The sequence below is a fragment of the Zonotrichia leucophrys genome, chromosome 3 (assembly GCF_028769735.1).
Source record: "Zonotrichia leucophrys gambelii isolate GWCS_2022_RI chromosome 3, RI_Zleu_2.0, whole genome shotgun sequence".
Taxonomy (NCBI): domain Eukaryota; kingdom Metazoa; phylum Chordata; class Aves; order Passeriformes; family Passerellidae; genus Zonotrichia; species Zonotrichia leucophrys.
The window spans coordinates 17,137,516-17,163,867 of NC_088172.1; the positions used below are offsets into that span (position 1 = coordinate 17,137,516).

The window sequence follows — 26,352 nt, forward strand, 5'->3', positions numbered from 1 at the left end:
TCTAAATTTAAAGATTTTTTGCCCCCCTGTAAGATGTGAAATAAATTGGAATTAGAGAGGGGGAGGAAAATAACTTTCACAGAGTCTTGTGATATTAAGATCTCTGCCTACTCTGTGCCATATTGATTTTTCTCCAGTGAGCATTTGAGCAATTACTTGTTGGCAGAAACTGGAGACCATGTAAGTAGTAGACTTGTACATTCATAAATTTACTGAACTTTATTCTCATGTATGCCACAGCCCCTCTCATGCATGCCTGGCAGCATAAAGGGCTTGTAAAGTCAATGTAAATGTAAATGGTGTTGCCTTAGGGTATGAATGAGTAAAGACCACATGACCTTTAGAACATTCAAATGATGGAACATTTAACAAAATGTAACTACACTCACTACTTTCAGTTGGACTGAAGCTGTGTGTTCAGTTGAGGTCAGTTGACTTTGAAGTGACATAATTTTTAAAAATAAAAGTAAAGCTTTTACTTTAAGTGATCTCTAAGTTACAGACCTTTCTAAAGATCATGTGTTTTTTTCTTTAACTGCAGCAGTTTCTGCCATTTGATTTCTACCCAGTGTTAAGTTGATGTTTCATAGAAGCTCATCTCAAATGCCTGTGGCACAACTGATAGGCTTTATTCCAAGGAAAAGGCTCAATATTGTTCTAATATAAACCAAATGCTTCTAACATACAGTCCAAAAGTGCTCAAACTAGACATGACATACAATTAATTGGTCTTTAAGTTGTACGTAAACTTCAACATTTGTTAGTAGCACGAAGAAAAATTATGCAATTTAAGGAATAGCATCTGAGGAAAATCCATTCTATTTCTTGAGGTAAAAAGTATTACTATGAAAGCCAGGTGCATTTGTTCTGACACTTATGATTGAATAATGACATCTTTTGCTTTAAAAGTATAGAAAGAGTTAGATAAAATGACTTACTAAAATTAGTCTTGCTTTACAGATTGATGGTGCTGGACTTGCAACATGCATTGAACTGTGTGTGAAAGCATTGCGCTTGGAATCCAGTGAAAATGCAGATGTCAAGATATCTATTTGCAAGACTATCTCCTGCTTACTTCCAGATGATTTGGAGGTGAAACGTGCTTGTCAGCTGAGTGAATTTCTTCTGGAACCCACTGTGGATGCGTATTATGCTGTTGAAATGCTATATAATCAGCCTGACCAGAAGTATGATGAAGAGAATCTTCCAATACCAAATTCTTTGCGCTGTGAGCTCTTACTTGTACTGAAAACTCAGTGGCCTTTTGATCCAGAGTTCTGGGACTGGAAAACTCTGAAGCGTCAGTGTCTGGCACTTATGGGAGAGGAGGCATCCATCGTGTCATCCATAGACGAACTAAACGACAGTGAAGTTTATGAGAAGGCTGAGGATGACCAAGAAGATAGTAAAGAAACTTCTCTGAATGGCCTTGCTGGCATTGATGAGGCTACCAGCCTTCTTAGGGGTATCAGAGATGAAAAGCAGAAAAAGAGAGAAATCAAAAAACTCAGAGAGAGGGGGTTCATATCAGCTAGATTTAGGAACTGGCAAGCTTACATGCAGTATTGTGTGTTATGTGACAAGGAATTCCTAGGTCATAGAATAGTTAGACATGCACAGAAACATTATAAAGATGGAATTTACAGTTGCCCTATTTGTGCCCAAAATTTTAATTCTAAAGAAAACTTTGTTCCCCATGTAACTTTGCATGTGAAAAAATCTAGCAAAGAGAGATTGGCTGCTATGAAACCACTGAGGCGACTGGGAAGACCTCCTAAAATAGCAACTGCCAATGAGAATCAGAAAACAAATTCTGTATCCAAACAGGAGCAGCGCCCCATTAAGAAGAACAGCCTCTATTCAACAGATTTCATTGTGTTTAATGATAACGATGGCTCAGATGATGAAAACGATGACAAAGACAAACCTTATATACCAGAGATAGTGCCAGTTCAAAAGCCGCCCCCTGTTAATGAGTTCACCTGCCCTGTAACACTTTGCAAAAAAGGCTTTAAATATTTTAAAAATCTAATAGCACACGCAAAGGGCCATAAAGATAATGAAGAAGCTAAGCGTTTTCTTGAAATGCAGAGCAAAAAAGTGATTTGTCAGTACTGTAGACGACATTTTGTAAGTGTTACTCACTTGAATGATCATTTACAAATGCACTGTGGCAGCAAGCCTTATATCTGCATACAGATGAAATGTAAGGCTGGCTTTAACAGTTATGCTGAGCTGCTGACCCATAGGAGAGAACATCAAGTCTTCAGAGCTAAGTGTATGTTTCCCAAATGTGGCAGAGTGTTTTCTGAAGCCTATTTACTCTATGATCACGAAGCACAGCACTATAATACCTATACCTGCAGAGTCACAGGCTGTGGGAAGGTGTACCGCTCGCAGAATGAGCTGGAGAAGCATGTTGAGGATCACAACAAGCAGCCTGAGAAAGAAGAGCAGCCTGAAAACCAAATGGATCAGCCTGATCTTAGTCAGCCTCCTAAAGCTAATGAAAGTACTGATGGAGTTGCAGTTAAAGAGGAATTGACATCTCCTCCAGCTGAAAACCGAAGCAGTTTCATTGAAGGAGAAAACATCTGGAACCAAATCAAAGCAGAACCAGTAGGGAATGAAAGTGTAAACGCATCGGTGAGTGTACTGCAGCAAAGCAATTCCTTGCCTAATGCTGGTTCAGAGCAGTCTCCTATGGGTTCAATAAAAAGAGAAGAAACAGTTTCAGCAGGCAGCATTAAGCTGTCTGTTGTTAACCAGAAGATCCGAGATAACTTTGTGAAAAGAGGTAAATTGGCTGCTACTGCCAGTAAAGTAGATACTACTAAACCTGGAGTCCAGCAGTTGTGCCCATCAGTTGACTCTTGTCTTCCAGTTTTCCAAGAGAGAAAGGAGGAAGGCTGTCTCAGTCAGACTCAGAATGTTCAAACTGTCACCTCAGACACATTAAAACCAGAAGCCCTTGAATCAAAAAGCTTAGAAAGACAAGTGAGCATTGTAAATCCATTCAACATGCAGAATCAGATGGGGTATCGAAACGGTGTACCCATTTCCAAACTTGAAATTGAAGACAGTATTAAAGCTGCAGCTAATCTATATAACCTGCCTTTAAAAACTTTAGAAAGTATTACATTTATTCCATCACAGCCCAACATAAATAGCTCTTTAGTTCCAGCTGTGTCACCAGCAGCCCCAGTTCAGAAATTTAATTGTCAGGTTGAGGGGTGTACTCGAACGTACAATTCGTCACAGAGCATTGGCAAACACATGAAGGCAGCCCACCCTGATGAATATGCTGCTTTTAAAATGCAGCGTAAAAATAAGAAACCGCGGAAATCCAGCAATCTGCAAAACGTGCCGAATGATGGGAAGATTGTGTATCTTATGCCATCACAGGTGGGCAATCCCAGTGGTGCTGCTTTGACTGCACAGAACAAATCAAATTTGAATCCCACCTCTTCCAGTCAAGTGCAGCATGTCTCAAGTACTCTTTTCCCAACCCACCTAGAAAATCTGTCAAGTCCTATGTTGCCTATAGTGGAAAGTGTCATAAATCCAAATTTGTCTGCTCGTATTAAAAGTGAGCCTGAGAGTGTTTTGTGTTCACAAATGGAAAATTTGTCTGCTGCAACCTTACCTTCCCAGTTGGATGATCTGGCAAAAACAGTTATGCCTCTGAGTATTGATGGTGGTTCAGATCCTTTTCTTCCTTTGCCTGCAGAAAATGGTCCAATGTCTCTATTTCCTTCATCAGCAGAGAATCCTCCAAATTCAGTCTTCTCACAAGTGGAAAATAACACAAATAACTTTTCTTTGCAACTAGAAGGAAACGCTAGTTCTGCCTTCCCAAAAGAGGAGAGTGTTGATCAAATATTTCCCTCACAACTGAGTAATGAAAATAACTTCAGTGAAACTAGTTCTCAGCACCCAGCTTCAGAAAAGGTGAAAAAAGATCGTGGCAGGGGCTCAGATGGGAAAGAAAGGAAGCCAAAGCATAACAAGCGAGCAAAGTGGCCAGCAATAATTAGAGATGGGAAATTTATCTGTAGCAGGTGTTTCAGAGTTTTTACTAATCCTAGATCACTTGGTGGTCACTTATCTAAGAGGTCTTACTGTAAGCCTCTTGAAGGATCAGAAATTTCTCCAGAAGCTCTGCAGGCTAATGGACAATCTTTGCTTGCCAGTATGATTCTTTCTTCAAATTCATTAAACTTGCAGCAACCTCCGGAGTCTGCCTTCAATCCAGAGACATGTTTTAAAGATCCATCATTCCTCCAGTTACTTGCAGCTGAAAATCGTTCTGCACTGCAGACTATGTTTCCACGGGCCAATGTGACTAACTTTAATACCAGTGGGAATGAGGAAGGTAATCGAATTATAAAGCAAGCCTTGGAAACTGCAGGCATCCCAAGTAGCTTTGATAACACAGAAGTACTTCCACGTGTGGTTACAACAAGTTGTGTCTCTGGTACAACTCAGATGAATGCAGCCGTTCTCCCCAGCTCAGCCACGCCCTCTCTGCTGCAGACAGTCTGTAACCCCAGTACCCTGCTGACTGACCAAAACAGGACCCTCAATGCCAAAATTCCTCCATTAAATGAATGCAAGACTTTGCCTGTTTTTGCAACAGAGGACTTAATGCTAAAGACTGTTGAAAATGGCTTGTGTCCTAGCTCATATTCTAACACTGTTGCAGCAGCACAAAGCTTTGCAGGGAACAGCTCACGAGTTTCAGTTATTAGTAGTCCCAAGAATTCGGGATCAAGCAACTTGAATAAGAAGGGAACTAGCTCCTCAAAGAGGAAGAGAAAAACACCTACACCCTTGCTTGTGCCCAATACATCACAGAAATTAGCAGTAAACAATGCAACAGTAATGGGACTTCTAGCCAAAAGCACTGAAGGAAACATGCAAATACAGGGAGAAAGTTTTCAGTCCAACTTGCTGGCAAATTGTGGCTCTCAAAGAGTGGTGGAGAACCTTGCACAGAAACTCAGTAATGTTGACAATCAGTTATTCATGGCCAGTATCAAAGATAATTTCAAAACAAACCTTGAGGCTCATACAGGTCTGCCCCCTTTAACAGTAAAAACTGAAAATGGGGATTCCCAAATGATGGCTGCAAATTCTTGTGTGCAGGCAAATTCGGAACAACAGATTCCACAGGACAGTGTTATGCAGAACTTCGAAAAAACCCTGGAAATAATTAAAACTGCTATGAATTCACAGATGCTTGAGGTGAAAACTGAAATTCAGGATACTGTTGCTGCTTCAGGACAGAACTTGCAAGTAAATAACACCCAGTCTGCTTCAGAAAATTCAGCACACAGTGTAAAACTACCCACTTCTACACAGTTTGCTGTGCACACAGGGAATGTTACTGCTGCAAAGGGTAGCTCTACTCAGGCTGATATACCTCAAAAGGTTGATACTCAAATGTCAGAAATTTTGGAAGGCTTGCAAAAACTGAAGCTAGAAGATGATTCTCCCATTCCAATCTCTGAGACTGTTCCTCAGTGTCCTCCAGCAGATAAGCTAGCACCAGCAGTTCCTGTTGTATCACTTGAAAATAAACCCCTCATCCAGCTATCTCCAGAGGCAAGTAACATTCAATTTAGTGATAGAGTTAATAAACCTTTTGTATGTCAGAATCCTGGCTGCAATTACAGTGCTATGACAAAAGACGCATTATTTAAACACTATGGTAAGATCCATCAGTACACTGCAGAAATGATACTAGAAATAAAGAAACATCAACTGAAGTATGCCCCTTTCAAATGTGTTGTAGCTACCTGTCCAAAAACATTCACAAGAAACTCCAATCTCCGAGCACACTGTCAGCTTGTACATCATTTTACAACAGAGGAGATGGTAAAATTAAAAATTAAGAGGCCTTATGGCAGAAGATCTCAAAATGAAACCGTAAACACAACCCCACAACCTGTTGAAATAAAAACTGTGCAGACACTAGTAATAGAAAACAAAACTGTAGCTCCATTGGTCAAAGAAACTCAGATGAAGGAAGTTGTAGAGCCTGTAAAAGTATTGGAAAAGCTTCTACCAGAAAATAATATTCCTGAAAGACTGGAAAAACATCCCCAGGTGGTTTCTGTTCCACTGGAGCAGCACAATCCAGCATCTTTTGATGGTATGCAGGAACAAGCCAAAGTACGCAAGGCGAGGAAGCACAGGAAGGAGAAAGAGGAGAGGAATGGTAGGAAGCCCGTAACAAAATCTCTGGAGTTTCCCACTAGGTACAGCCCTTACAGACCGTACCGCTGCGTCCATCAGGGCTGCTTTGCAGCTTTCACAATACAGCAAAACCTCATTCTTCATTACCAGGCTGTGCACAAATCAGACCTCCCTGCTTTCTCTGCTGAAGTGGAGGAGGAGAATGAGCAAGGCAGAGAGGAACGTGAGGAGGTGGAAACCAAACCTGCTGTCAGAGAGTTCAGGTGCGAGGTCAGTGATTGCTCTCGTATCTTCCAGGAAGTTACCAGCTTGATACAGCATTATATGAAGCTTCATGACATGACCCCAGAGCAAATTGGAAGCATGAAATCAGCTCCAGAAGTGGGAAGGTTTTTTTGTGACCAGTCTCAGTGTAAGTCTTCGTTTACAGCGTATCTTAATTATGTCGTGCATCTTGAGACGGAGCACAGTGTTGAGATAAAGCCAAACAAAGTAGAAGATGATGGCATGTTCAAGTGTGACTGTGAAGGCTGTGACCGTATTTATGCTACTAGGTCTAACCTCTTGAGGCATATTTTTAACAAACATAATGACAGGCATAAAGATCATCTAATAAGACCCAGGAGGCTGACACCAGGCCAGGAAAACATTTCAAGCAAAGCAAATCAGGAGAAACCGTTGAGGTCTAAACAGAGAGGACTCAAAAACAGATCGGGAAGAGAGGGTAACAGGCTGTCAGTGAAACCAAAACGAAAGAAAAACATGAACTTGGAAAACAAAAACTCAAAAGGAATACAGGTTCAGGAAAATAAGGCTTATTCACTGAAACGCGGCAAGTACGTGTATTTCATAAAGGCCAGAAACGAGGCCTTATCGGAATGTACCAGCAGGTTCATAACTCAGTATCCCTGTATGATAAAGGGATGCTCGTCCGTAGTCACAAGCGAAAGTAACATAATAAGGCATTATAAATGTCACAAACTGTCCAAAGCTTTTACTTCCCAACACAGGAATCTTCTTATTGTATCTAAAAAACACTCTGTCTCCCAAGTAAAGGAAGCCTCTTGTGAGCAGGAGGAAACTGATAAAAAAACTGATGTGAAAGAGCCTGAACAGAGTTTGACAGCGAGCAATAATGATTCAAGCACAACTACCTTATCACAAAAGGAAACTGAAAAAGGTGAGAAGGATGAAGTGGATGAACTGACAGAACTATTCATTACTAAACTAATTAATGAGGATTCTTCAACTGCTGAAAATCAAGCAAAAATCTCTTCCAGTGTAAATAGTGACTTGCAGGAGACCAGCTCCTGCCCCTCAGAGAAGCAAAAATCAAACAACCTGAAAAGAGCAAATAAAGAAAAAAACGTATCTCAGAGTAAGAGAAAGAGAGCTGAGAAAACAGAGGAGGCACTGCCCAGTGGTGTGAGTAACCTGCACAAGGAGGAAGAGACTGCTGTTGCCATTCAAACGGCCGAGGAGCAACCTGCAGCTTTTGACTGGAGCTCGTTTAAGCCAATGGGCTTTGAAGTGTCATTCCTCAAATTCCTTGAAGAATCTGCTGTGAAGCAAAAGAAAAACTCTGAAAGAGAATACCATAGCAGTGGAACCAAAAAAGGATCCCATTCAAACTCTCGGAAAGCCAGCGAGAAGGCCCCCGTAGCAAGTGATAACGTCTCTGGGTCGTGTTCTGAAACTGAAACCCTTGTAGTGTTTGCCAACCCATCACGGCTTCCATGTGGTGATAATGTAAAGATAGTGTTAGACAAGACTCTTAAAGACTGCACTGAGCGTCTGTTGAAGCAGCTTCAGGAAATGAAACCTGTGGTCAGTTTGAGAAAGGTCGAAGGACGCTGGGAGGATGATCCAGAGGTTATAGCTGCAAAAGTAATTGTATTGGGTATTGAGGAGGGGGAATCAAAATACTGAAAACCTAATGTGTTTAACCATGACCTGTAATAGAATTTATTTTGAATAGGAAGCCATCAAGCATGCTAGTAACTGTGGAGCTCTTTTATTTTGAAGTGATTTAATCTAGCAAAAAACATGACATGAGTCATGTAAATGTCTTATTTGTTTTTATCCCTATGGGACTTGAAGAAAGTAATTGCTTCAGTTTTGTAAATACTTGATCAAGACCTCAACTTTCTATCAGATTGTCCTTTCCATAAACTAAATCTTTGTGAGTTGTCTGTGATTGGTATCTTTCACCAGGTTACTTCTCATGTATAACAGTTTTCTTTATTTGTAGATACATTTTTTTGTATATATTTATTATTGTAAATCATTTGCTGCCACCAGCAGTCTGTAAGTCTAAACTATTAAATGACACATTTATATTCGGAATTTTAATTTGTAACTAAGTGAGCAAGTTTTTAAAACTGTCCTTTAATCATTTTAAATTAAGAACTTTTGAACTAAAGCTAGCTAAGTCTGCCATATCCAGTTTATTTTGCATAAAACATTTATTTACAGAAGAAAAGCTGGATAAGATCACATTTCATAGGTTAAACGTACTGACACACTCTCATTTTTGTAAATTTTAACATCCAGTATCTATGGATGATATTCATATGTAGTTAACACATAAATATAATAGTTTTCTTATAGCTACATTTTTCATTGCTTTCAATTGGTTACAAAGCATTTATGATTCCATAATAAAAATGGAAATGTGAATAAAAATAGTTTGCTACATTGAAGATTTAAAACAATATTTGGTATTAAAGAATCCGTTGTGAATGTGATAGAAAATTAGTAGTGTGGAGCAGTGTATATATTTGAGGTGGTGATTTGTGAAGTAGCCCAGTATTGCCTTAAATAAAAACACATTTCATTTCTTGTTTTATACATGTGATCTTATAAAGGTTATTTTTGTTTCTGTAACTTAGATTGGTGTATAGTTTAATTTTTGTTAAAAAAACAAAACAAAACAAAAAAACTTCAGAAACCGTTTTTGTAAATAATGGGTTTATAAAACAGATGGGTTTATTTTGATAATACCAGTTTGGTATCTATCTATAAAATACACGAGTCCTTATGCCATACCATTAAAAACTAAATAAACAAGGCACTTTCTGAAAGGGAAGTGAGATGGTGATCTTACAGATAAACTCGGTGGTTGTGCTCTGTTGGTGGCATGGGCTCCCTTTGCGCTCTCTGCCTCTCGCTGACTGCATGTGGCACCAGTCACAGCCTCTCTTTTCCACACTGGAACGAGCCTCAGAAGCTGCTGGTGCTGCTTGTAGTGCCCGGGATTGGAGCAATCCCCCTGTATGCTGCTAACTGAAATGACAGGTATCCCGTTTGTTGAGTAACCAAAAGTGTGAATGCATTGGTGGGAGCTGTCAGTACCCAGGAATCTTCAGTGTTGGTTTTCATGCGTGGTTATGTTTGACTCAGCCAGCTGGATTGTGAGGTACCAAAAACTTTTCTTGGATTATTATCATTACTGGATGTGACCTACCTTCAGTAATATAAAACAGTCTTTATCTTGGGTGAGATTGGCTTGATTTTTTTTTCTATAAACTTGTGTTGCTGTGTAAAGCTTTTGCATTAAGTGCTAGATTTGACTACTTGTAAGCTATTCGCCTGGAATCTCTGACAGTTTTCCTAAATATCAGTGCAGAGAGCACCTGCGTACAACCAAATGAAGTGACTTATTGCGAGAGTGAGGATTATGTGTGAACAGCAGCAGCATTCAACCTGGGGCACAGCCCTTGGTTTGCTACATGGTGCTAAATTGCTTACCTTCGCAGAAAGCCCGTGCTTCCATTTCAACAGAGCCCGCCAGCTCCTCTCGCTTTCCATCCCTCCCAAGTGACCAAACTTATTATGCCACGTTAGTAAATCAAAGGTGCAGTCTGAGAATGATAAAACCAAAACAAACCCTTGCATTGTGACTCTTAAGAGTGATCATTATAATCATTACAAGTACACAGTGCCATGTTCTACCTGCCAGAGGCCGCTGATCCCCCTGGATGGAGCTGCTGTTGGATACCAGCGACGGTGATTGTACAGGGAACTTCTGCAGGGGAGAAGAGGGCAGAGATCCTCAGGAGAGGATCCTCAAAGCTCACCTGAATTCTCTTGTTTTCAGCTGTACCTAACCACTTCAGTCACTGTCAACAGACCTCGCAACTGTTAGTTTTTAGAAGAATGTTTGTGTTGTGTAAGTTGAATAGTTTCAACATTCCCAATGATTGATACTGTATCATTTGCAGTTCTTGGACTGAGAATAGTATACAACTATTTAGCTACACAGTGTTATACTAGAATGTTATTGTTAAAAAGGATTTAAAAATCCAATGCCATAAATATTCAGGAAGCAATTTCTGATTTGGATCTGAATTTCAGAGAATAAAATATTTAATATTGTCTCATCCCAATCAATCAAATTAAAGCAGATGCTATACCCATAAAGTTAGTACATTCCATGGCACGCTCCCTTTTACATGGTTACTGACAGCCTGTCCAACAGGTAAGCTAGTATGGGGTTTGTTGTTTCCTTTTTAAATAGCAAACAGGAGTATTTTGAGCTTAAAATGTACCAAAGGCAGGGTCTGATTTAAAATGTCACAGACTGCAGAGGGTACTCTGGTTTGTAAAGCCACCTACAGAAACTCCCAAGGAGGTGTTGTCATTCAGATGTTTTACCTTGGGCGATAGAGAAAACCTCCCACCCTAGCAGCTGTAGCACACCTGGATGGGCAGCCTCTCTGGGGCCTGAAGCCACAGCCCTGCCCTCTGGGCTGCTGGGTGGGATGGGGCTCCGAGGTGGCCGAGCCAGATGTACCAGCAGCACTTCAGCCTGCTTTGGGGTGCCCCAGAGTGCTGCCCTCACTGCCCAGTCCCCTGTCTTCTGCCTTTTCTTTCTCCTTCCTCTGTCTCTGCCTTCCAGAATTGTCACCCATTAACTGTGGAGCATTCAAACAAGGACCTTTCTTTGAAGCCCCATGTTGCCATCAGGAATGTGCTGACTACAGCTGCAGGTGTTGCTGATGGGGAAGCATCCAAATTGAGGGGTGTGTCTGAATGCAGAGCATGGACTGTTTTGTGATCAAAAGACACCTCTAAACTGACAGACTGTCTGGTGCTCAACTATGTCTACAAAGAGATCTGCTATTACCTGAGCCCTAATTTGGTGTAAATAAGAGTAGTGGGTTTATCCCCACATGTTTCAGAGTAGTCCTCAGCAGGATGGGGGAACGGTGGCTTCTAGAGCATTCTGCTGGGACATTTGGTTTAGGATGCTGGATAGTAAGTGAGCAGTGCTTGTACAAACAGCACTGGAATCAGTTGTTGGTGAGGGGCAAGTAGTTGGCTAATTGTTGCAATTAGTTTCTGTGCCAAAGATTTGGTTGGGGCTCCCACCTTTGTGCAGGGGAGGAGGGACAGGGACAGGCTGCACTGGGGTTTAGGTCTCCATGTTGTAGAAGCTCCCGCTCATGCGCTGCTCAGCCCTGCCTGCTATGGAGATGATACAATTCAAGGGATAGGAAATGGGGCCTCTGGTACTGGAGAAGGGACCAGAGGAAAGAAACTATCAGCAAATAGCAAAATATTTTGTCTGTGTCTTTTTTTTCAAACTTCTTCTGTCCCAAGGCAAGAAGCTTATTTGCATTTTAAGGAAAATGAGAGTCTATGTAAGACACAGATCTTTTGATGGTTTGCAGGGATGTTTTGAAGTACTAATGAGGTAAATATTTTTGTATGAACATGCATGCAGTGATTATGTTATTTCTCCATTACAGTATGGGCTCAGAGCAGCTTCCTATCAATTGGTTATATCCTTGCAGAACATAGCACTTGAGTTCAGTTTTTTAAAATGTTAGTCTGAGTGATTCAGAAGTGTAGGGACCAAACCTGAAAACTCCTTTGAACCAAAAATGTAACAGCAAATGCCTTCAGGGGTGCATGGATGAGTGAAACTTAAACTGGAGAACAAAGGCATAAAAAAGCAGAGAAAGGGAAGGAGCCAACAAAAGACTAAACGGTTGCCAAGAGCAAGGGTTCAGAAAGCAGATGAATTGGTTTCTGTTCTCTCAGGTTAAGTGATGCTCATTTTGTTTTCATTAGTAGCCATGTCAAACACTCAAATTTTGCAGCACATGATGTGAAGGCTACTTGGCAATTTGCTGCGAGTGAGTCGGGTTATGTGGAGTTGGTCCATAATAATTTTTCATAATATTTCTCATGTAAGGTACTGGCTTTGTCAAATCTGAAACATCCTCCAAGACTCGAAACATTGATTTTGGATTTTATTTATAATTTCTTGGCTGTTGGAAGATAGAATTAAAAATAAAACTTTGAATATCCATTCCAAAGAATTAGAGTTCTTGTTTGATGGGAAAATTTTTGGTCTAAGTGGTAATCTCTGACCAGCCACAGAGCTTTAGGGGGTCTCTAAAACCCTTCAAGCCCTGACTTAATATACTTTTTTATTAGAGAGCTACTAATGCACTAATTTTATCAGCAACCTGTGTTGGCTAAACTGTGTTTGCTTCTCTTCATTTTCTATCAAATAAACATTACCTTAAAAACAATAAATATTTTTTCATTAATGTGGTCTTAAAAATCTGTCCACAGTTATTAAAACCCAGATATTTCAGAAACATTTTTTTATTTTATAGTTTTGCCCTTGTCTTTGTAAAAGGATGCATGAGGGTCCAGACAGGCCAAGGTAATTTTGGGGTTTATTCTCAGTTAATTAAGCTGCAGCAGTTGCAGTTTCACAGGGTTCATGGGCAGTTTTGCTTCAGACACTCTTTGGTGGGCTGTGTCCAGGAGCTGCAAAAGACTTTCTAACTGTATTTCTGTCATGAGCTGCCTTCTGTGTATGTAGAGGTTTAACAGAAAATGTTCTGAATTGCATAAAGTGCCCTGTCTCTATATAAGCACTGATTCAGCATCAATCAAGAGTTAAAACTATCTGGCTGCAAGCTGGTATCTAAGGGACTGCTGTTGCTGCTAATTTCAGCAGCAGAAAATGTCTAACCATATTTGATAAAAGTAGGTTTATTTTAGGGGAAAAACCCAACCAAACAAACAACAAACCCTACCTTGAAAATCACCATCAAATCACCATGCGTAGCTTGTTCATTAGTTGCTAAGTTTTGTTCTGTAACTGCTGCTCATTAAATGTAATGCTTTGTAACCAAAGTCATGGGGCTGGAGGGGGCCTCGGAGGGGAAAAAAAAAAAAGTAGTTAACCTGCTTTTGCCACTGTTTCTTCCTCCTTGTATTCTGGCACAAAAAATAAAATTAGTTCACCATTCAGGCAGCTCCACTTCAGTTGGTGTTTTTCTCTAAACAGTGTATTTTGATCAGGCTCAGTACCAGATGTATGTCCAAAAGTCTTTCATTCCAACAACAGAAAGCGAACGCTACCCTGAGGAATGTTTTAAGGCACTACTTTCCGTTGTCTTAGAAGCCTGGGTTCAACAGAAGACATGTCTTAGCTGATTTCTGTCCCTTTCCTGTTAACCCAAACAACACAGATAACAAAGAACAGAGGTGTGCGGTGTTTATGAGATACTTTGAAATTTGGGGGAGGGAACAGGTGATTCTTTTTTACTTTGTTTCTACTGGAGGCTTTTCACATTTTTATATTTCATGTGTTCTTCTGCAGCAGAGAAATCTACTGAAGGAGTAGCATATTTTCAGCCTTACTGAAGGGAGCAGATTCTTGGCTAATTAGTACTAGGGACTACTGGCTACTGTATTGTTCTGCTGTATTGTGTGGTCTGCATTTCTCTATTCTGATCCTAGGGAAGTAGGAATGATGACCTAAATGCCACAGAGCAGAAGACAATGACATGGGAGCTGCTTGGTGCAGGTGACCAGGAGTTAACTCTGTACCCTGGCACATGCTGCTTGCACAAGTTTGAGCAAGTGCCTTTCTTAAAGGATGCTTTTGGATTATTAACACCCTAATAGCTATAAAGGCTTAATTCCAGAAGGAGGTGCTCCACAAACAGCTAAATAACCAAATCTGTCTTTATCACATGGGCTAAATTAGATGTGTCTACCTCTTCCTGATTCTTCTGGTTTTGAGATGTTTTATAGTACAATAGAGTGGACTCGTGACTATCCAGCTCACTTCCAAGGCACAGCAGTCACTCTATGCCAGCACTTTGCCATTGCCATTTCAGCAGTTACCAGGTCTGATCCACCCACCTGACAAATCCTGTACACCCCTTGCTGTTCATCTTAATCAATCCCAGGTTCTTCCTATCTCTGCATATAAAATGCCTATTTTTTCTTGTACCAAAGCAATGCTGTGTAATATTCAGTACACAACTGTTTGAGCAATTGTTTCAGCATGATTTATCATAAGCATCTGTGTTTATATTAAAGCTTCATGGAATTCTCAGAACTTCTACATTTCTTTTTTCAACATGAAAAGCTCTCAATGATTCTATGTACGACATACATAATGTAACCGAATTTATCAGCTCAAGTAATGGGGAACTAACAGAGAAACAGCATTTCCTATGTAACTATCCTTTCAAAGGATAGTTCTGCAAAGCACTGATTGGAAAAGCAATTTGTCAAAAACAGCTTGTGTAATGGGAGGGTGGTCTCCAGCCTTCTTTCAAGTCAGCGGGGAATGTTTTTCATGTTCATCTTGCATATTCAGAGGCAAGGATGATGAGCTGTTGTGGAGTCGCCCTGCAGCTGCTGCTCTGTTGTGCCTGATGAGTTCTGATTCGCAGCAATTGCTTTTTGAGCCTTGCTGCTTCTTCACGTGTCTCTTCAGATAACATTTTACGGAGTATTTGAACATCAGATAACTCAGTTCACTTAGATTTAATACAATGCACAGGCATGAAGTTGCCACTAGAAAATAGAGGAAAATCATTTTCTCTGTGGGTTTGGAAATATAACAGTCTACAATATTGGGACATGGTTTTATGTCACATTTCACAAGATGTGGTATTTTGAATCCGTTGTACAATTTATAGAACAGAACAAGAAAAAATATTTCAAGTCCTATTTTTAAAATGAGGCTGATTAGGTAAGTGCACAGCAATCCACCATCTATCTTTCCTGGATTCTTGTAAAGTTTCTGGTTGTGGTGTTTCTCTCTGTTCTGTCTGTAAGCAACATGAAAGACAACCAAGAGTGAAGGGGTGGAGACCATGATTAATTGCAAAGCCCAAAATCTGATGTGAGAGACAGGGAAGAAATGGTCAAAGCAGACATTTTCACAACCAGGCTGCTTGATATTGCACTCAAATTCATCATGTTCATGTTTCCAGATGTTTTCTGCGGCAGCAACATAAAGCAGTAAGCGGAACAGGAACACAACAGCTACCCAAATTCTTCCAATTCCTGTTGAGTATTTATTCACTCCACTCAGCAGATCACGTAAGAACACCCAGCTCATTTTTCTCCTCAAGGAAAGATGGAAGTGCTAAATCAAAGAAACACAAGATCAGAGAGATGCATCCTCTTGGGTGAAGACAAATGAGACATTCATTCAACATGAAATATAACCAGTATCTGAAACAACTTAAAATTATTAAGCATTTAAAAGTAATTTAATATTACGAAGCATTTAAATAATAACAACAAGCTGTTCTTATTTCTGATAATTTAATAATTCTGATACATTCTGAGGCTATTGAACAAAATTTATTTGCTGTTTAAATATATTTTGTCAATTAGGCTGGAGTCTAATCATTCTGTTAAGCTGTCCTCTGTAAGAAATGTGCCTGTTCTCCCTGAGGGTCTCCTGACTGTCAGGTAGGGCTTTCCCCTGGCAAGTTCAGGCTGGCACTACCACTGAACTACACCCAACTTAGCCCTGTCAGTTATGCAGATACTACACACAGTCAAGTCAGATTTCACTTTCACATTTATGCATAGGAACCAAGTGTCCCATACTAAGTTGACTGCAAAAATGCAAATTGATTGCTTTTTGTCTGTGGTCTAACTTTTGGGTAAACTTGTGCAATATTTTAAATATTTTCCTGTTTCATTGGATTTTATTTGTTGTATTTCTTACCATTACTCCAAAATATGTGTGCACATTTTGTTTGTGTGTGTGTGTTATAGTTTCTTATCTGCACAAGCCTTCCCCTGTCCTAACTCTAGAACACTTCTTTTGGAAGAGCTACCTAAGGAGCCACTGGCAGGGAGACTCATCAGAGCCAAAAGGAGACCTGAGGCACCCACCAAGAACATACAGTCACCATTGCACCTGGCCCCATCTCCAGGTCTGACTGGATCCTTGGGGGTGTCAAGCTCCTTTTTTTGTAAGAGCAAAAAGTGGATGCATTCCTGGCACACAGAGTAGCTGGGAGACACGAGGTGAGGATGGAAATCAGAAGTTTCCATGTGTTATGTTATTTAATGTCCTCATGGCAACTTCTGCTTCTGCAAGCTCTGCCTAGCAGGAGAGAAAATGGACCCCTCCATGGCTGCAGGGGCACGCACAAATCCCACTGACCCTGCCGTAGCTGCAGCTACTGCTGATGGAAAAGTTCATCAGCAGGCAAGTTGGAGTAGTAATCAGGCCACAGCATCACAAAGCTTCATGAAAAGGTATTCAGGCACTGGAACGGGCTGCCCAGGGAGGTGGTGGGGTCACCATCCCTTCAAGGTCTTCTAGAAATGAGTGGACGAGGCATTTAGTGCCATGGTCTGTTGACCATGAGGTGGGCATCGGTCAAAGGTTGGACTCAATCTTGGAGGTCTTTTTTGACTCAAATGATTCTGTGATTCTCTAAGGCTCAACACACATGGAAAGCTCACTGCTTCTTTTGCTGTCCCTCGTTCTGCAGCCCTATGGTCAGGCTTCTGCAGAGAAGCAAGGTTATTTGGATAGTCCTGCATTGCTACCATCCGAGCTCAGCACTAGCTTGAGGAGCTGAGGGACAGCTGCAGAAATTTATATATTCCTGATTTATACTGCCAAGAATGGTTACCAAGCTACTCCTTTATGCTGCAGATAAGAAAGATAACAGGGAAATACCAGCTTATATCCTTTTAGACATATGCTCTTATGCTTTTAAATATGTTTGGCAGTGTTATTACTTTTTCATTAAAGAGCTATTCCTGTCTTCCAAACACAGAGTTCAAGCAGAAGTTTAAATCAAACTTTTGAAGACATGAGCTTCAAGGCTTTAATGCTTTCTAAATAAGCAATACAGTCACAACAGTCTCAAAGGAGCTGAACAGCAAACATGAACACACCACCACTAGTGGTATATATTACCACTATGTAATAAATCACAGGCAAGGAAACACAGCATTCACTGAGCAATGTTAGCATGTGCATCTTGTGGATGAGCTGTCCTCTGGAGATTTGAAGGAAAACCTCAAGAGACCTCTTCTACAGCTTTAAGATGTACATATGGACTGTTGGAGGGAATTTTGAATTTTGGTATTCCGTGGAAAACAAGCGTGGCTGCAAGGGGGCTTTTGCTGATGGCCGCGATAAGTGCACCATCCTTTTCTAAAGTAAAAAAGCCTGATTCCACCTATAAATCCATGGCTGGAGTTCCACCAGTTCTGAGCCTCCAGGTGAACAGAAATGAAAGATACGCTGGGTCACCAGCAAGGCACAAAAATCAGTGGGAACCAACACTGGTGGAAATCAGGCTGTGGTTATACCTAAATACAGATTGAGAAATTTACCTCGAGGTCTCTTTTTCCCAAAGCTGAGCTGCTACTTCCTTAACTGAGCAGCAGGAGGGATTAGAAAATAACAACTTCACACTTTCTTTGCCAATCCCACATTGAGAAGAACAAAAAAGGAGGGTGAGAAGTCCTGACCAAAGAAAACAGGGACCAGGAATTTGACTAAAGTCAACTGATCCTGAGCAAGGGGCAAAGTCCTGCTGGACAGAAGATTGGATGGATGAAATTCCTGCAAAGCTAATTTGAAAGAGAGCAACACATTCTGTAAACTAGATGTTTAGTAATAAGGCATCAGGGATTCCACAGAACTGAAAGTGATTCCTGGTCTGTGTGCTCTGTTGAAGAGAAACTAAAATTTATTGAAGGACTGCAGGGCAGGTCTTGTGGCCCACAGTGCTTCTGCAGCCAGAGGTCTGAAGAACTTTATATTTTTCCAGTCGTAGCCTTAACCTGATGATGAGAAACGGCTGTAGAGAACAACCTTCAGCTTCAAACCTAAAGGGCCACAGAGCCTCTTTTGTAGTATTGTTTGTAACTAGCACAGCTCCCCTGTTCAAAGGAGCTGCAAATGTGCTTTGGAAAGGTTATGTTTGCTTTATTACCACTGTTGCTATAGATGTGGATGTTAACTGATGCTTTTGCATCCTTTGAAAATACAATTAATTCACTGAAGCATTGCAAAGAACACATGGAATGGAAAAACAAAAAGAAAATGGACTTCAAAGACAAGGAGTTACTCAACAGGTAAACAGGAGAGAATTGATTTATGGGACAGCACAGGCACAAGACTGATGAGGGGTCAAGTCAGCTCAGACTAGAGAAGACATATTAAGTGGGCTGTATGAAATTCAGAGCAAGGTGAGGATTCAGACAATGAAAAAAACATCATCTAGTAAACACATAGCTGGGCAGTATGAAAAATATGACAGTGGTATTTTGTAACACTTCAAGAAGTGGCAGTACACATGGCAGCAGATGCTGAGTAGTGTCAGAGCATGATGTTTTAGCAAAATTATATTCTGGCTAATGTAAGGACAAGAGAGGAAAAGTGCGATCCAGATCCTTACAACCAAGGAGAGATTTTTAGCCTTAGAATCTGGAGAAGGTTCGTGTTGTGCGGAAAGAAACAAAGGGAGTCAAGAAGGGAAGCTAGCTAAAGAAATTGAGTAGATTGTGGGAAATGTAGATTACATCAATTTGTGTCGGGGTAATGTCCGATGCTGAAGCTAAAAATGAAATTACTCAAAGGTTTAAGAAAGTTACAAAAGCATTCAAGGGGGATCCCCTTGACACTGTGGACCACAAAAAGACCACAAAAGAGACTTGGCTTCTACTAGAAATTACCAAGGAGGCATTAGAGAGAGTTAAACAGTAGAAGATAGGTTATTTGCACCAAGTACTCAAGGAAACATTAAATGGAGCAAGAAGTGAAAAGCAGGGATTTGTGGTTAGACTTACTTCAACCCTCTGCTCACTACACACATGCACACCCCAGTTTGAACAAAAGCTGAAGATTAGAAATATGTTGATTTGTTTTTCTCATTACTAGCTGAAGTGTGAGTGGTAAGCATGAAAACAAGATTTGCCAGCCAGGAAATAGAGCAGATAATCTCTCTTCCTCATCACATACATCCTTTATTCCCTATATGGGATTTAAACACCCCCACCAACATACACATGCACTTTGTCCTGCTCATGAGAGGCACAAATGACCAGAAAAGGCTTCCCATCCTGTTTCCCTGACATGTATCAGTGACTTGATTTTCCCCCTTGGGGTTGGGCACGTGTTCTGCTGAGCAAACAGAGTAACCTGAATGCACCATTAACTTCTGAGTGTGCTGAATGTTCTTTATTGAGTAAAGTGTTTGAGTAATGCTATTGTTGTTGAATATATTCATCAAATATTAATTTCTGTCATTCACTGATGCCTACAGGAGGTTGGCTAATGTGCATTGAGTAATGCATGCATTGAAAAGCACAGTGCTCAGAGATTTACTTCACCTAGATTTCAAGCAACTCTGCTAATTTAATTACTTTAAAAGCAGAAAGGGAATTTTTGTGTGGAGGAAAATGGCAGGCAGAAGGCAGTGACAGGAAAGTAAGAAAATGCAAGAACAAACTGAATAACAGGAAAGGAAGTGGGGAAGCATCCTAAGTGTTAGAGGCACAAAGGGCAGGCAACTTGGAGATCAAAGAGCTGGCAAATTACAGGAAGAAGGCACAGTATTTTGGAAAATGGAGATGGAACAGTGAAAAATAGGAGAAAGAGCACAAGCCTCTGAACAGTGGATCTATCAATTCTGTACAAGCAAGCTAAATTATCCTCACAGTTTGAGAGATGGAAGAGCTCTTTTTTCTGATCTAAACATTGCTGGGGAGTATTTGCTGCAGCTACAACTTATCTTTATTTATTTATTTATTTTTAATAACAGGAAGAAAGAGAGCCATAAATAGTGATAAAAATTATAAAGAAGAGAGCAGAAGTCGAAATCACAGACGATATAGGACCATAAAAAAGCAGAGCTGGTAACAATCTTTAGAGTCCATTCTCTCCTTTATTCTTTACATTTCAATCAAAACATCATCACAGCACCTTTTTTTTTCCCCCAAACACCGAGGATTCTCCCAGTGAGGAAAATAAAAACAAGTACTGGCACAATGGTTTCCATAAACAACCAAACAAATAATGAAGCTTATCTTCAGGTGTTCATTTAGTAACTGCTTTTTGCCCTTATCTTTTCTGTTTGTTGATATTAGGAGGCACACATCCATTTTATGGTTGCTGAGTCTGTTTCATGGACTGCCTACTGCTTCCTTAGTGACTACCAGAGGTGTGAGGTCCACAGGCTGAGAAACGCTGATTTGCTTTGTTCTCCGGCCCTAAAAAGGCTTAGTTGTGCAGAAACTGTTCCTGGCAGTTCAGTCTATTCTTAAGCTGATGGAAGCTGCACTAGTCCCCTCAGCATGCTGCTCTCATTACCCAGTGCTCTGCCACAGAAGAGGAGGGATTCAGGAATCCTCCTGGGAACACCAAGGAACAGTACCACTTGATTCAAAGTCACAATACCAAGCTGAACATGTACCAGCTGTGCAAACTACTGCACATCTGCAATAGGGGCTGAAAAACTCTTGCTACAAGTCACTAACCTTGCAATGACTTTGCTTCTTGTTCAGTGCTGAGAGTGCCACGGTGATCTCCAGGTCCTTATGAGAGAGTCAGCAAGAGAAAACAGAAAACATGAAAATTAACTTTGCCATCCTCAGACAACTCACCTCTTTTTATGAAAATTTATTAAAATAAGTAAAGCTCTAACATTAATGTAATATTGACAGTCATTTTTTAAAGCTCTTCAAAAACAAGCCAGGTAGAGCCTGACAACCCCAGAGCAAACACAGCCCTCCTGGGTCTGTGTCCTGGCCAAGCTGTTCACTTCTGCCATGACCACTGCTAGTCGTTGGTAGTGCAGCAAAGCCCATGGTTCCAAGGCTGATGTGAGCCAAAACTTTCCCACCTATTTCATCCTTCAGGTGCTTCCAGAGGAAGGAGAGGCCCCCAAATGGCAGAGGTAAATATACTGGCAATAGCTTACTCTTCTCATGTGCAGACCAAAAGTAGACACTGTAGATAATTTAGAATGAAATTCATTGATATGAACCCTTCATTAACATGTAATGGGGAAAGGGCATCCTCTCCTACAAACACTGCCAATCTAGACAGAGAAAACAAGTGCTGTCAAGGGGCAGATGTGGTTTATCCAGCATCACTCAGCACATCAGAGGCAGAGCTAAGAAAAGAGCCATGGTCTCCCATATCCCAGGCTCTTGCTTTCACCTGCCTTAGCTTGCTGATTCTAACCTCTCACTGCTCCATGCCTATTATTATCTTTTAACTCCTTGGAGCAAGAAATAAGCTCTTCGGTCCACTGGGAGATAAACCTCTAACTACTGTGATATTAAAAGCAGAAATAAATAGGGCTTAAAATAGACATGTGGTATGTAAAGACATTAGCCTAGATACCTATTTGTCAACCAACTACAGGAAGGAAAAGGAAACACTAGATGGAAGAGGGCTCAGCTGGCCATTTAGCACAATACTGGAGCTGGTTGATTTGGCTTTACATCTGACTTTCACATGGGTTTCTGCAGTGGCTTGGGACAAATCTCTTTTTTATCCTGTGCTCCAGGATCTTAGTTGCCAAACATTCACTTTCCTGAAAATACCACTTGTAAACTATGGCAAAATCCCATCTTGTTTTGTATTTAGGGAAACCACAAACATCACTTAAAAAACCAGCAGCTGCTGAGTGTAATGCTTTGCCAGCTGCTAATTGCTGTGGTCTCTTCTCTGCAGCAACGAATGGTTTTTGAGAGGGCAGAAACAGTTCACTGTTTTCTTTGTTACTTGGTAAATAATGTATTTTTAAAAAATTAAGCTCAGAAGTAGCCAAAATTATTTAATTTTTAAAGCCATGATATTCCTATCTCACCTACATGACAACGACTTCATTTCTCATCACCTTCATGCCCAACAGATAACCCATCACTACCACGCTCTCCTGATGTAAACAAAAATCTCCCTCCACAGCAAATGACCTTCAACATTAATAAATATTATTGCTCCATTCAGGCTATTGTTACTATTGTCACACTTTAGTCAACTTGTAAAATAATAAAAAGAATTGACAAAGTCAAAAGATTTCCACTTGAACAATAATTTGTCACTGGCATTTAACTCTGTAATATGATGAAGTGCTGCAATAGTGCAACAAAAAGCAGATTATATCCATGGTGTATGTTGGCAGACGGGACACTTGCATGAGGCTACTATCAATCCTATTTAATGTTAGAAAATCAATTTCTCATTCAGTGAAACTGTATTTTATAACAAGAAAATCTAACTTACCTGTACCCCAGTGAATGATTACAGGTGGATCCCAGCTTTCTAGTGGAATTAACAATCAACAGCTCATTTCTGAGAAAGGGAGTTACATTTTATGCCTGGAAAATGAGAACTGTTTATCTCCTAGGTAATACAAACTAAATGAGTGCAACCTGATCATCTCTGCTGGCACACGGCTCAAACCAGAACCATAAAGCAGCTTGTATCATCAGAAAGATATGAGGAAACTGGCATTTATTTGAAGTTGTAGGATTTATCTGCATCTCTTTTGAGCACTCATTGGCATCAGCTCAGATGCTGCACTCTGTGTTTTCACAGTAGCACAGCCTGAGGATGTATGCTGTGAGCCTTAACTCACACCGTTTGCCCTTTGACATTTTACATCAGATTTGCATTTTGTGTTCTCCTGGGCAAGTCAGCTGTCCACAAAACACATATATTCTCCCAACAATACATTACACAAATGTTCAGAAAAGCCTTTCTCTTAGAATTTCAACATACAGTGCTTTTCCCAAGCAAGTGAAGCCTGGGGTTTTTTATTGAAATGTGTTTTGTTTACTGTACATGTAATCAGTACCCACACTGGCCTACACAGCTGAACCACTCCCCACCAGGAAGCCTAGAACTTCACTCTCACTAACTGAGCAATGGAATAAGTGTTTATGCCCTGCCTCATGCATCTCATATCAGAGCTTTGGTGGCCGATTTCACCTGGGATGTGGCTGTTCTGCTGAGTAACATTGCAAAATATGCAGAAAGACAGAATTCCTTGCCTCTTAAATGAATTATTCACACTCTAATTGGTTCATAGTATAATTGAATTAGCTCAAACTTACTGTGGCTTTTATCTGGGAATTACACATGAATGTTTGGTAGTTTTACAGAGAGGAAACTATCACACATCCCTACACATGTGCCTGAACCTTCACCTTGGTACTGCCCCCAGAGAAGCTGATGCCTTCAGAGGGTGGCTAAAGGTGCCAGAGCTGGGAGCTGGACTGCAGGTAATGCAAAGCTTCCCAGATCCCTGCTGGCAGCTCCTCACTGGAGAGCAGGCAGTCTAGGAAGCTCCTGGGGTGTGTGGAAGGTAGCTCCCTGACACAGCTGGTAAGGCAGCTTGCCAGGGCAGTGCTCTGCTGGACCTGCTGCTTGCTGACAGAGAAGGGCAGGTGGGAGGTGTGGTGGTCGGTGGCTATCCTGGGCACCCCAACCACAAAATAATAATTTCTGGTCCTGGCTGAAGTAAGAAAAGGGGATCACCAAAGCCTCTACCTTGGACTGCCAGAGCATGGACTTCGGTCTGCTCAGGACAATGGCTCACAGAGTCCCTTGAGAAACAGCCCTTAAAAGCAAAGGGATCCAGGAAGGTTGGACATATTTTAAGAAGGAAATCTCAGAGGTCCAGGAGCAGGCCATTGCTGTGTGCTGGAAGATGAGCTGGTGTGGAAGAAAACTGGCCTAACTGAGCTTTTACTGAAACTCAGGGATAAAAAGAGTTTGTGACCTTTGGAACAAGAGGCAGAGAACTCAAGAAGTGCACAAGGATGTCATTAGGTTATGAAGAATAAAAATAAGAAAGGCAAAAGCTCAGCTAGAATTTGATTTGGTCACTGCTGTGAAAGATAATAAAAAGTGGTTTCATAAATACATTAACAACATAAAAAGGGCCAAGGAAAATATCCATCTCTTACTGGCTGCAGAGGGGAACACTGTAACCAAAGATGAGGAGAGGACTGTAGTACTTGATGCCTTCTTTGCTTCATTCTTCAACAGAAAGACCAGTGATCCTCAGGGCAACCAGTCTCCTGAGCTAGTAGTCAGGGACAGGGAGCAGGGCAGACCCCCTGCACTCCAAGAGGAAGTAGCTGGTGGACTGCTGAGACATTTGGACCCTCACAAGTCTGTGGGACCAGATGGAATTCATCTGAGGGTAGCGAGGGAGCTGAAGAGCTTGCCAAGTCCCTCTCCATCACTCACCATGAGCCCTGACTAACTAGGGAGGTCTCAGTGGGATGGAGGTTGGCCAGAGTGACTCATCACAAGAAGGGTTGGAATGGGGATCCAGGAAACTACAGGCCAGTCAGCTTGATCTCAGTGCTGGAGAAGGTTATGGAACAGAACATCTCGAGGGCCATCATGCAGCACATACAGGACAACCAGGGGATCAGACTCAGCCAGCCAGGGGGTAGGGAAAACAGGTCCTACCTGACCAACCTCATCTCCTTTTATGACCAGGTGACCCACCCAGTGGATGAGGGAAAGGCTGTGACCTGACCTTCAGCAAAGCCTTTGAAACTGTTTCCCAGGGCATTCTCCTGGAAAAGCTGGCAGCCCATGGCTTGGACTGGCACACTCCTGGCTTAAAACTGGCTGAGTGGCCAGGTTCAGAAAATGGTGGTGAACGGTGCTGCATCCATTTGGCATCCAGTCACTAATGGTGTCCCACAGGGATCAGTATTGGGACCAGCCCTGTTCAACATCTTCATTAATGATTTTAACAGGGGGATAGAATGCACCCTCAGAAAGGCTGTGGATGACACTAAGTTGAGTGGGAGTGCTGAGACCCTCTACTTGAGAGCAGGAAGGATCTGCAGAGGGATCTGGACAAGCTGGATCAAAGGGCTTAAGCCAATTTTATAAGGTTCAACAATCAACACTTCCATCCCTGGAGGGATTTAAGAAATGACTGGACATGGCACTTAGTGCCATGGTTTAACTGGCATTGTGAAATACAAGGCTGTGTTTCGTGTCAGGTACATACAGGCAACGTGTGCATTTGTGATTGTAATATGTGTGGAAACTGACCATGGGACAGTTATAAAGATGAATTCTAATAATAACTGAGAAAAGTAAAGCATGGAAGAACCTATCTTTGTTTGCAATTAACATTTATAAGTCTTAAGTTGATTTAGGAGCATTTGAATTAAAGCATTAAGGATGTTGCTTTTTGATAGGAACTTTCTGCTTGTAGTTAGCACTTAAAGAGTTTTGCAATAATAACCTTTTGAAGTATAATTTTAGAATATTGCTTGTACGAAGGATCTTTGAAACTGCAGCTTTAGAATATATAAAAAGGAAACGTGCTTATCTCACGCCTTAACAAAACAGTGAAAAGCAGCTTGAGAAAGGAAGATGAACATCAACTCAAGGATTAATAGTTTCGACCAGGGGAAGCTGGGCATCACTGTTATGAGATTTATAGTCCTTGCAATCAAAAGGTGGACCCACATCTGGAGAACTGGACCTCACCAGATGGGATACTTCTTCCTTCTTTTGGAAACCAGATCCCACCATCTGGGGATACTCCTTTCTGGGATATATCCTGAGAAAAACTAAATCACAATAGTGTATAGAATTGTGATGTAAAAATTGGGAATAGAAACTGCTGATGAGTAAAAATTGGGAATAGAAACTGCTGAGAAAGTTTATGGGTACCCCTATAAGCACCTGTAAGCCTCAACTATGGGTGTGTAGTTGGCGGGAAAACTTCCTCCACTGTACCCAGCGCTGTATTGCTCATACTTTACGATATTGATCAATAAACTGATTGCTGCTTGAATATTGGCCTAGTCAAGCCTCTCATTTATAACAGCATGGCAGTG

General features: G+C 41.1%; 2 protein-coding genes across 3 annotated transcripts in view; one reads left to right on the forward strand and one right to left on the reverse strand.

The window, feature by feature from the left end:
• ZNF292 (zinc finger protein 292) overlaps nucleotides 1–9,702 on the forward strand; it is a 49,858-nt gene extending 40,156 nt beyond the window's left edge. Inside the window, exon 8 of the mRNA XM_064707499.1 lies at nucleotides 961–9,702. Coding sequence (XP_064563569.1) covers nucleotides 961–8,130 — 7,170 coding nt within the window. The 3' untranslated portion in view covers nucleotides 8,131–9,702. The remainder of the gene's footprint in view (nucleotides 1–960) is intronic.
• GJB7 (gap junction protein beta 7) lies at nucleotides 9,239–15,592 on the reverse strand. 2 transcript variants are annotated; one of them, XM_064707500.1, is made up of 2 exons: nucleotides 14,898–15,592; nucleotides 9,239–9,374 (listed from the first exon to the last, which is right to left on the reverse strand). In XM_064707500.1, exons 1-2 carry the CDS (start codon nucleotides 15,590–15,592, stop codon nucleotides 9,239–9,241), a joined length of 831 nt encoding a protein of 276 aa, XP_064563570.1. The 2 variants fall into 2 exon arrangements, with proteins under 2 accessions (XP_064563570.1, XP_064563571.1); XM_064707501.1 differs by lacking the exon at nucleotides 9,239–9,374 and having other exon boundaries at nucleotides 14,234–15,592.
• Nucleotides 15,593–26,352: the final 10,760 nt, after the last annotated feature.

Coding starts and splice junctions, on each gene's coding strand:
- GJB7 (XM_064707500.1), bottom strand. CDS start 15,592: ATGAGCTGGGTGTTCTTACGTGATCTGCTGAGTGGAGTGAATAAATAC. Junction 9,375..14,897: donor TGCGAATCAGAACTCATCAG/GCACAACAGAGC, acceptor TGCCACATGCAG/TCAGCGAGAGGCAGAGAGCG.